The 11,016-nt window shown below is 44.0% G+C and overlaps 1 protein-coding gene across 5 annotated transcripts in view; it reads left to right on the top strand.

Moving 5' to 3' along the window:
• The window catches only part of CNDP1 (carnosine dipeptidase 1), a 49,292-nt gene that overhangs the window by 26,887 nt on the left and 11,389 nt on the right, over positions 1–11,016 (top strand). For all 5 annotated transcript variants that reach the window (XM_019545009.1, XM_019545003.1, XM_019544977.1 and 2 more), the window contains exons 3-5: positions 5,202–5,342; positions 6,238–6,391; positions 9,383–9,471. In XM_019545009.1, coding sequence (XP_019400554.1) covers positions 5,202–5,342; positions 6,238–6,391; positions 9,383–9,471 — 384 coding nt within the window. The remainder of the gene's footprint in view (positions 1–5,201; positions 5,343–6,237; positions 6,392–9,382; positions 9,472–11,016) is intronic.

Here is an 11,016-nt window from a genome sequence, read left to right as displayed (position 1 = left end):
TTGGACCCCTGCTTAACCATATGAGTCAACTGACAACCGATGCCCAGGAAAAAGCCAACCTGCTTAACAGGTATTTTGCATTGGTCTTTCACCAGCCCCAAGAGACGGCCCTGCTCAATATGGTACAGGATGGCTAGGGCGAGAGAGAATTGTTACCTGTTATCAATGCTGACCATGTGAAGGAATGCCTTGAGAAGCTGGACACCATCAAGTCAGCTGCCCCAGACAACTTACACCCCAGGCTACTTAAGGATCTGGCAAGCATTATAGTTCTGCCATTGGCACGGATCTTCAAGAACTTGTGGTGTTCAGGTAAAGTGCCCGAAGATTGGAAGAAGACCAATGGGGTGCCTATCTTCAAGAAATGAAGGAAAGTAGATCTGAGGAACTACAGGCCATCAGCCTGACCTCTATTCTGGGGAAGATCTTGGAAAAAATCATCAAAGAGACCATTCTTGACAAACTGGCTGAAGGCAACTTCCTGAGGGATAGCCAGCATGGGTTTGTTGCGGGTAGGTTTTGCCTGACCAATCTCATCTCCTTCTACAACCAGGTGACGTATCACCTGGACAACGGAGAAGAGGTTGACATCATATATCTTGATTTTTAAAAAATCTTTCAATCTGGTATCCCATGATCATCTCATAGAAAAACTGGCCAACCGCAGCCTTGGCTACATTACAGTCCTCTGGCTGGGGAATTGGCTCTGATGTTGGACCCAGAGAGTGGTAGTTGACAGAAGTCAATCATTGTGGTGCACCATGACCAGTGGGGTCTCCCAAGGCTCCATCCTTGGACCTATTCTTTTCAACATCTTCATTAATGATGTGGATATTGGTGTCAGCAGTGGACTGGCCAAGTTCTCTGATGACACCAAACTTCGGGATAAAGCGTCCACACCCAATGACAGGATGGTGATCCAGGCCAACCTTGACAGGCTCGGAAAATGGGTAGACAAAAACATGATGGCCTTCAACACTAAAAAAATGCTAGGTACTCCACCTTGAGAAGAAAAATCCGCAGCATGCTTATAGACTCGGCGGTGCTACGCTTGCTCACACCACGGCCGAAAGGGACTTGGGGGTCATGATTGACCACAAGATAAATATGTGACATTGCAGCTGGCAATGCAAGCAAAATTCTGGCTTGCATCCATAGATGCTTCTCTAGCAAATCGCAGGATGTCATCCTCCTGTTGTACTCTGCCTTGGTGAGACTGCAGCTGGAGTACTGCATCCAGTTCTGGGCTCCACATTTGAAAAAGGATGTGGAGAAGCTTGAGAGAGTCCAGAGGAGAGCCACATGTGTGATCAGAGGGCAGGAAAACAGACCTTATGATGAGAGGCTGAGAGCTATGGGACTCTTCAGCCTGGAAAAGTGTAGGCTCAGGGAGGACCTGGTGGCTGCCTATAAGTATATAAGGGGTGTACATCAGGATCTGATGGAACGCCTGTTCACCAGAGTGCCCCATAGGATGACAAAGTCAAATGGTCACAAACTCCTCCAAGACCATTTCAGGCTGGATATAAAGAAGAACTTCTTTACTGTCTGAGCCCCAAGGCCTGAAATAGACTGCCGCCAGAGGTGATGTAAGCACCTACTCTGGACTCCTTTAAGAGTCAATTGGATGTTTATCTTGCTGGGATCCTGTGACCCCAACTGACTTCCTGCCCCTGGGGGAGGGGGCTGGACTCGATGATCTTCCAAGGTTCCTTCCAGCCTCAATGTCTATGAAATCTATGAAATAATACATCTTGGTTTGCAAAAACTCATTTCTGTGGGAATTAAATCAAGAGCACTTACGTCGTTCCCCATAGCAGTGGACATTTCCAAACCTAGATGAGAACTGTTTAGAAAATTCTGGTGAAATGCAGTTACCTGAAGCAAATTGAACTTGCATGCTCATCTTTAACATTGATTAGATCTTTTTTTACATCCTCTTAGGCTGGTTTTTATATTCCACAGTAACAGGTTGCCTAGCTGCTGGATGAAAGATGGAAGGACCCTGGAAAAGAAAAACCTCTCAAAACCCCTTATCTTTAAGGAATCTACTTACATAAATACTGTGTGTGCTCTCATGATGTATACTAGGGGCATTAAATACAGTGTTTACTTGAATAGAAGGTGACCCTGATTAGAAGAAGACCCCCCAATAATTAGATCATATATGTTGAAAAGTTTTCAATTTTGTTATAATATTCCAGGTATAGAATCGGATTATTGGACATTTGCTTTTAGTTTGTTCCCCTCCCACTGCTATATCAGAGAAAATAAATCTGGAGGGTCAAGTACCCCTTTGCCCTTTGCTTCCCCCCACCTTTATACCCTGGAAAGCCCTTCTCCTTACTGTCACACCCTGTTCTCCCTGAGCACATGAGCGTGGGGACCAAATTTGAAAAAACTAACTTTGTGCAACCAGGATGTTTGTGACAAGGTTCCCAGCCTGGCTCACCACTGGGCTCCGACCTCCTCACCTTTTCTTCTGGACTCTCTGGGTCCTTTCCTCCTCAAGGTTATCTTGCCTGCCACAATTTGACATTATATTTTCGTAGGGAGGCAGCCCCCAGGAGGTGGATGCAAGTTTTGGGGTAGGTCCTTATCTGAACCCAAGCTCTTCCTGGTCTTGGCTCACTTTTAATTTGACTGGGTCCCACTGCCTAGGTCCTGGGACTCTAGCTCTACCCCCTCAAGGGCTTGGGACCACTTGGCCCCTAAGCATGCCCCTTGCAGGCATGGAAATTACGCCCCCAATCTTTGCCATCAGATACCCAGTCCTCTGATGCACCACAATCTTCCCTCTAAATGTATTTGGACTCCTGCCCATACTCAACACCCCCTGCTGCACCCCAGTGGCCTCCAATCTGCCCCTTATAGCCACTCTGGTCCTCTGGTTCAAATGTAAACCAAGAGTATGAGCATCCACTCCCAAATGTAAGGCTTGCCAAATACATACTCCCTGTCTGTGGTTAATCTTTAGCCTCCGGTAGCACAAATACAAAAGGTTCAGCATGATTATCTCATGTTGCTTGCAGCACAGGGTCTCTTTTGCCCTCCTGTGGCACATTAGTCCTTTCTTCTAGACAGTTAACACTGGCTCCTTCCTGGAGCTGTGCCTCCTGTGGCTCTTAGGACCAGGCAACCCCTTCTGGGCCAAGCCCTGGGCTTTTGAGCCTCTCCCTGGGTCACCTACTTCTGCCCCAGGCCTGCCAATCACAGCTTACACCTGGGGCAGGTGGCTATCTTATTTAAGGTCCCTTTTTTCCATTTAGTCTGGTCAAGGGGCTGGGCTGGCCAGTGGACCCCAGGCTCCCTCCCCATCTCAGTAATGGGGCAGGGCCCCCCTGCTACATCTTGAAATAAACAAAGCTTTAGTAATTTTCATATAGTACCCATATATTTGTTCATCCAGAATTGATGCATGTTACATTTGTTTTGAAACTGCTGCAAGTTTTGGCACAGGTACTCCATAAATGTATTTTTAAGCAGCACTTTTACTTTCGTGTGTGTGTGTCTCAGGGGTGGGCAAAACATGGCCTGCGGGCTGGATCTAGCCCATGAAGCCATTCTATCTGGCCCACGGGGCCCCTAAAAAATTTAGAAAATTAATATTTCTCTGTCTTTGGTTCCTGTCAAAAATGACAGGAAACGGGCAGTAGGACCCAGGGGAAGCCCAGCAGGCTCCCACAAGAGCAAGGCCTGCCCCGCCAGCCGAAATCCCCAGCAGGGGCTTCTGGCCTGGGACCATGTGGCTAGAACCTCAGGTAAGGGCAGGGGCAGGGGAGCGGCTGTAGCACGGGGCACCGGGCATGGGGTGGGGCAGGGGCTGCTTTTCTCTCTGCTCAGCACCAGCTTGTAACCTGGCCCTGCTGCCAGCCTGGGCACCACACCAGCTCTGGGCTCACCCGTCGGGGCTGCGCATGGCAGCAGCAGCTGCGCCCCGCCCCGACTCCTTGTTGCAGCCAGGCACTGTTTGGTGCTGTTGGCTGCCTAATAGCTCGACCAATTCATCTCCTCCTGCTTCAGGTGTGCCCTGTGGAAAGCCAGGAACCTACTCATAAACTAGGACCCCACAATTGAGGACTGTATTAAAATGGGGCTGGGTGAAATATAGTATAGGAAGACAGAAGAGGACAACAGAAAAGAAATGGAAGACCTCACATGGTGGACAGGGGACTGGCATAGACTTTTTCAGAGGCAAACCCTCTAAAAGAACAATGAGTGATAAGACTGCAATGGTGATAGGCGTGCGGGTGGGCCTGTGTAACGGGACTACAATCATTTAACTGGCAAAGTATATTTTGATCTGCCAATTGAACCACAGTGGTCACTTGACAGCTTGTTAGAGGCACAGTTTTATTTATATATATAATATATAATCTTTTTGCAAAAAATATTTTTTTTAGCTGAGTTCAGTCCCCTCTCCCAATTAGTGTCAAATGTAGCATTTTTAGCACCAAGGGGATGGTGTCAGGGCTGGCTCTGGCTCCCCCAGTACTGGCCTGGTATTACAGTACCTCCAGGCCTGGTGCCAGTTCCCTACGGAGGGAACACCTGGCCATTTTTTTAAGGGCCACACACATAAAAAGGAAGGTTCCTATCAGCATATTTCCCTAATACGGGACACATGTTTTATAGTCATGCTCAGTGTTGGCCCTTTTAATCAGCTTAATAGTTTATAGGTTCATTCTGAGCACATGCTGCTTTTGGCAACAGTTTAATGACAGACAATGTATTTAGTAAGATTTCCTTGTATGTGATTGTAAGATGAGGGGCTTTTTCCCTGGTCAGTGGGGGAGGGCTCGGGGGGAGAACCTTATCTTATATTCAAGTAAATACGGTATTTCCAAATGCTGTAGCATCAGGGCCAAGAAACAAGGTAGCCAGCCCTGTGGGCACCCCCATGGCTTTCTTAAAGGGATCAGCAAAAGGTGGATAAAAGAATTGGATTCTCATGGTTCTGCTGCTAAATTCAGAGTGAATATTTTAACCCAAAGTGATGCAATGTCCTGATAGTCCTTTATCATCTGGAAGAAAAAAAGAGGCTGCAGCTTGGCTGTGACAGAACTAAAAGGAAAATATTTTCTGATGGATTGCATTTTGAGATCAAAGGCTGACCAATAGTACCTACGGCCTGTTTCCTTGTTCATCAAATGTAGTGACCCATTGACCCCTGTAGATCATATTGCTGGCTTCCTTTGCAGAATCTTAAGGACTGGGTGGCTGTGAAGAGTGATTCCATTCAACCAGCCTTCAGAAAAGAAGTAACACGAATGATGGAGTTAGCAGCAGACAGACTTCGAGCTTTAGGAGCCTCTGTTATGTTAGTAAATCAACTCCACCAGGTACCTAATTATCAGTGTCATGTTTTAACATATGAACTATCTATCCTTTCTTGGGTTCTAACTATTTCATTGAATGTAATGTATAGCAAATTCTTATTTGTAGCACAAGTAGGGACACCCTTTGTTATAGTTAAGACAGTAGATATCATAGAAGTCTTATTTTCTACGCAGAGGATGAAAATATGGGGTTTTGTTAAAAACCTTTTCTTCATTTGATAATCGGAAGAAAACTGCTAGACTACTTTTAACATCTTTTTTCAGCCCTTTTAATGCAGGCACCTTCCTTTTAAACACAGACTAATATCAGCTGTTAATGCAAAACAGCCTGCAAATTCTTATGACTTCACTAACTTTCTCACCCTTTTCTGATACTGGGATTCACCTTTGGGAGACATCCAGCCTCCTCTTGAGATCTATCCAATGTGATAGTAAATTACAATATTAGCCGGAGACCTTAGCTTGTTTTCAAATCAGTCTGTAATAGTTGCCAGTGCTGCTTGCCAAGAAGGCAATATATTTCACTTTTTAAAATGAGCCTCTTCAAATACATGTGTTGCAAAAACAAATACAACATTGCCTTATGTTCTGCCTTTATATAAATGTTAATGTCACAACATATAGATAGCTTTTCACCTTCTCCATCACGGGTTTAGTCTATGGGGGAAATGAAGGGTCTAGCAAGGAGTTTCTGCTATCATTGTAAGACAAGCAATAATTTCACCTGGGTTGCAAAAGAGTCAGTTTTGTACAAACCTTAGAGGTGGGGATAAGAGTCAAATATGAAATCAGAGCAGGTTAAAAGTTCAAAAGGTAACTCAGATATTGAAGATACTACAACTCTTAGTGAGTTCTCAGAGTTGCCTTTTTCTGTTGCTCTGTTAATATCCTTCCACAGCTGCCTGATGGCTGGACTCTTCCTGTAGTTCTAGCAGAACTTGGCAAAGATCCACACAAGCCCACTGTGTGTTTCTATGGACATGTGGATGTTCAGCCTGCCAAAAAGGAAGATGGATGGAAAACTGACCCCTACACGCTGACTGAAATTGATGGTCTGTACATGGTTGCTATTCTACTACAATGATTTGCATGCATGGATCTGACTTATGAAGCGGGGAAGAAGCTCCCAGGAGTTTTAGAACTGCTCTAAGATGCTACTCCTATTGAAATGTCTGGAACAAGTTCTGTGGAAACAGGCCTTTACGAGCCACACTATTGTTGGTGAATCCCATAGTGACTGCACAATATCCCTGTGAAAGGGTCAGTGGGAGTAAAGGCAGCTGGAGTTTATAATCACACCATTAATTTCACACACCAGTAAGGGAAATTAGCTGCATCTAAGTAGTTCTGTTTACTGAGGAAGAGGAAAATGTGGAGTTAAGGTCACAAGGAGTTAGTAGCAGAGTAGAACAGCCAGCTCGTAAGCCCTGATTCCTAATCCGTTGTTCTCACTGGATTCATCTACACATGCTATTAAGGCAAAACAGTAAACTCTGGTGTTTAGTGTGCTGGAGTTTATTGTTCTCAGGTCTCACATTTACACATGCACCCAAGATCACAGCATGTTGAGCCAGGTCAGAGTAGCTCTGACTGGCAGGGTGTCTAGAAGGTCAGCCTGCCAGTCCAGGGCTGCTCTGACCCAGCTCAACGAGCTGTGGAAGGACTGGCTGAGGAATGAGGGTGCCCCAGTATGGGGCTAGTCAGCAGGCAGTTCCTACACTGAAGCAACCCTTATGCTCCAGGCAGTCACATCAGAAGCTACACATGGACTGGTGCAGAGTAAAAAACTGCAGCAGGATAGTACTTGTATTTATAAGTAATACCCTGCTGCAGAGTTAATTAATTTCCTGCAGCCTAATAGGACTGCACATGGAGACATGAGATGTTTACTTCAGAGCTAATTAGTCCATTCCAAACTAAATGTGTCACATAAACATGCCCACTGTTAAACTTCTCAGTCTCTGAGACCAGAATAACTCTGTTTACTTCAGTTGAAGTCACTCTTATATTTATATTGGCATAAAAGGGAACAATACCTATCACTTTATAAATATGTGTAAATGTATTACTCCAAAAAATGATAGCACTGACTAGTACCTACAGACTCATGCCACATCCAGATGAGGGCAGCCATACAGTATGTGGTGCTGCAGACAGGTCTGCACTACACACCGCACATTCAGGCATTTCCCATGCTGCTGTGCTGCAGTGTTTGTGTGGTGGGGGGACAGGGCGGAGGTGGAGGACATGGGTTGACCCCAGGAAATCCCGGGGTCAAAGAAACTTGCATGGAAAAAAGTGGGGCAGCAAATGTGGCTTCATTGTGCACCACCCAAAACTGGAACTTGGCCCACTGGACCCATGCTCAGGCTGCTGGCCAGGCTCCAAGCTGCAGCAGTACTGCATGTGTATCCCAGGCCCCAGGACCCCAGGTAAGGCTGCAAGGGCCAGCATAGTTGCTGGCCCCAGCCTCCCCTATCCCACCTGGGGTAACCTATCATGTGCTAGACAGTGCATAGCACAGGTGTTGCCCAGGGACAAGTAGCAGCGGCACAAAGTGTGTCACTGCTTTTTGTCCCCACGGAACCAAATATCTGCCCTTGTTTGGTATGGCCATGGGGTTAGAATTGTCCTTGAGTGTTATCTATTCCAGCCCCCTGTACAAACACAGGATTTGCTATTCTTCCACCAGGCCAGCCTCTTTTGGAAAGCTTCTTCTCACAACTTCCCTAGGTAGCTTGGCCCACTGTCCTTTCATTTGTCTTGCCTGACATTTGTTCTAAATCTGCTTTACTGTGGTTTAGACACACTGCCATGTGTCATGCTCTCTATGGCAAGGGAAAGAAGTTTCTCCCCCTTCCCCCAGACCTTCAACTATTTGAAAAATAGTATTATACACCCCCCACACCACCATCACCAGTTCTGAATAGTGTGGAAGAATCACTTCCCTTGATTAACAGGATTTGCAAGTAATACTTTCCAGGTATTGAAGTCAAATTGACCAGCTTATACTTTCTTGGGCCCTCCCTGCTTTTCAAGATAGACACTATTTTAAGCCACTTTCCTGTTCCTCTGAAACTTCACATCTCACCTGAAAGTTTGCTAATATTGATGCCAGAGGCTCGAAGGTTTCTTCAGCTGGTTCCTTTGGCATCAAGGGATGAATTCCATTAAATGCAACCAGCTGAAATTCAGTCAGTTTTGTCAAAAGTTCCCCTATCTCCCCCTCACTTATGTGTCCCTTCCCCTTCTATGCTTAGGTTGTTAGTGGCCCGAGGAAAGCTTTTTTTGGGGTGGGGGGTAAAGTCTGAAGCAAAGTAGGTATTGAGCAGTTCCCTCCTTTGTGGCTTCTCCTTTGAGCTATGGACTTGCAATTTCCCTAGGTTTTTTCATCTGACATATCTGTGGAACCTCTCCTTACTGTATTTAGCATTTCTTGCCTGTTTTAACGTATTTTCACCTTTACTTTCCTGACTTTGTTTCTACATGTTTTTGCTGTTCCTTTTTATACTTCCTCAGTGCCACACTCTTCATTGTATTGCCTGTCCCTAACTCTTGATTTTTCAGATAAGTAAGAAGATCTTTATATAACCACATTGGTCTCTTCTGGTTCCTCTCATCTTTCCACTGTGTTCGTGTTCTACTTAGAGGCATTTTACAGACATTTTTTTTTGTCCTTAGGTAAATCAGTGCAGAATAGTATAATCTTTACAATTATTCTCAGTGTGCAGGAACTGCACACTGTGCCAACCTGTATAGAAATTTATGGAGCAGACAAACCTCATCTAAAATATGGAATAAAGTTGACTTGTGACACACATCAAAATTATCACAGAGTCCTAAGAGATGAAAGGCCAGTGCAGTAATCAGTGGAGAAACATCAAGTACTTTATTTAAAACTATTCTTTGAAAGCCTGTCTCCAGTGGGATCAGTGGGAGTTTTGCTATTGAACTTCACTGAAGCCTGAATTTCACCTATTACATCTGAATGCATGAGAGGTTCTAAAGTTTGATATAAGCTTTTAATTTTCTCTTTTTTTAAGGAAATCTTTATGGGCGTGGAGCAACAGATAACAAAGGACCTGTCTTAGCTTGGATAAATGCAGTGGAAACATTCAGAGCACTAAAATTAGTAGGTAGCAAAGAGAAACAATTTTATTATTACAATGGCACCGTGTAGGAGTGAATTTACACTTCTGTGATGTCAGATGAAACCACCTTATCCTAACAAATAGATTACATGTATTTTGAAATGTTAGGATATTTTTAATGCTTCTTCTAAAATTCTAGACCCACCCCAATATTGGTTTATCTTTGCGAATTTTATATACTGAATGTAATGTCATGGCTACCACAGCCCTTGTCCTGCCTTGAAAAATGTTCCTAGGAAAAGGAAAATACTTAAAATGTTTCTTTCATTAAGTTGGCAAATTCCCTTGAAGACTATTAGTTTGAAAGCATTTTACAATTGAAAAACTGACTTTAAAACAGATGTTGATCATGGGATCTCATTGCTGTTGCCTCTTGACCTATTGTTCTTGGCTACAAGTCATCTTCAGTCGTCAGTGTGTATTCATGGATAGAATAAGGATAAGAAAGCACCTAGAAAATCCTCATTCAAAATAGAATATATGTTTTTTCAACAGCCTCTTAAACTACAGCCTCATCTAACCTACCAGGTTATTGTCTAGCTTTGCATATTTAATAATTAGGACAGTCCATCTTACAACCTAGTTATAGGACATCTTTAAGGTCTTTGTCCCCTACAGCTTTTAGCTGTGCTATAGCCAGTTAGGTGACAACAGTTGAAGATCAGTCTCCTGCCTCTGTTACAGCTATAAGTTACGCTGAACTTAAGGGTTTGATTTCTGAAGACTTAATAAATCTTATGGACATGCAAATAAATTACAGTGTGGTAAAACAAGGTGGGGCTTTAATATGCTCTTGCATGGTTGTAAGCGGAAGCTTAATCTTTGCAGCTCTTCCCTCTGTGAAAGAGATCATTGGAAGTTTGCTTCGCAGTAGTGCTATTGGATCTGCTTCCATTAGCAGCTAGCCTGAAAATGTAGACATTATACTTTGTTATTTGCTGTCCTAGTTGTTGCACTTAGGAAGCGGATTTTTAAACCTAGTGCCCCAAGAACTGACACAACACCCAATTGATCAATAGCAGAAAGGCTTTAATAACAATACTACAAGCAAGCTATAAAACTAAATGACAGAAAAAAACTCCTTCCCAAAATAAAATGAGCTACTCCACAAAGTCCTAGTACATACTTAGTAGCAATAGTGTTTTCTCAGCAATGCAGGTGAAGGAAGCTGGTCAAATCTTGCAGCTTTCACTAAGTAGGATCCATTACTGGTTAAGCTGGGTGCAATGAAGCAGCAATCTCTCTCTGCTTCTCCTGGAGTGCACATCTTGCTGGAAAATTTGCTTAGTTCTTACACTGTTTAACTGTATAACTTCATAGCATTTTTTCTTGATAGTTGGCCAATTGGAGTCCAAAGAAACAGGGAGGAAAAGGGTAACCATTACAGCTGTGCAAAGCTTCAGGTGCTGATTCGATTTCAAGGAGATTTGGCCTGATTCAGCAGCTGAATCTCCAAATCTGAATTGAATCAGGAGACCAATAAAATGGTCTGAGTCAATTCAAAGCCTCCAAATTGATTTGGAGAA

The sequence above is a fragment of the Crocodylus porosus genome, unplaced genomic scaffold (genome assembly GCF_001723895.1).
Source record: "Crocodylus porosus isolate Cpor-Errol unplaced genomic scaffold, CroPor_comp1, whole genome shotgun sequence".
NCBI classification, from domain to species: domain Eukaryota; kingdom Metazoa; phylum Chordata; order Crocodylia; family Crocodylidae; genus Crocodylus; species Crocodylus porosus.
Note: the sequence above shows the minus strand (reverse complement) of the source record. Positions and strands in the feature narration are given on the sequence as shown.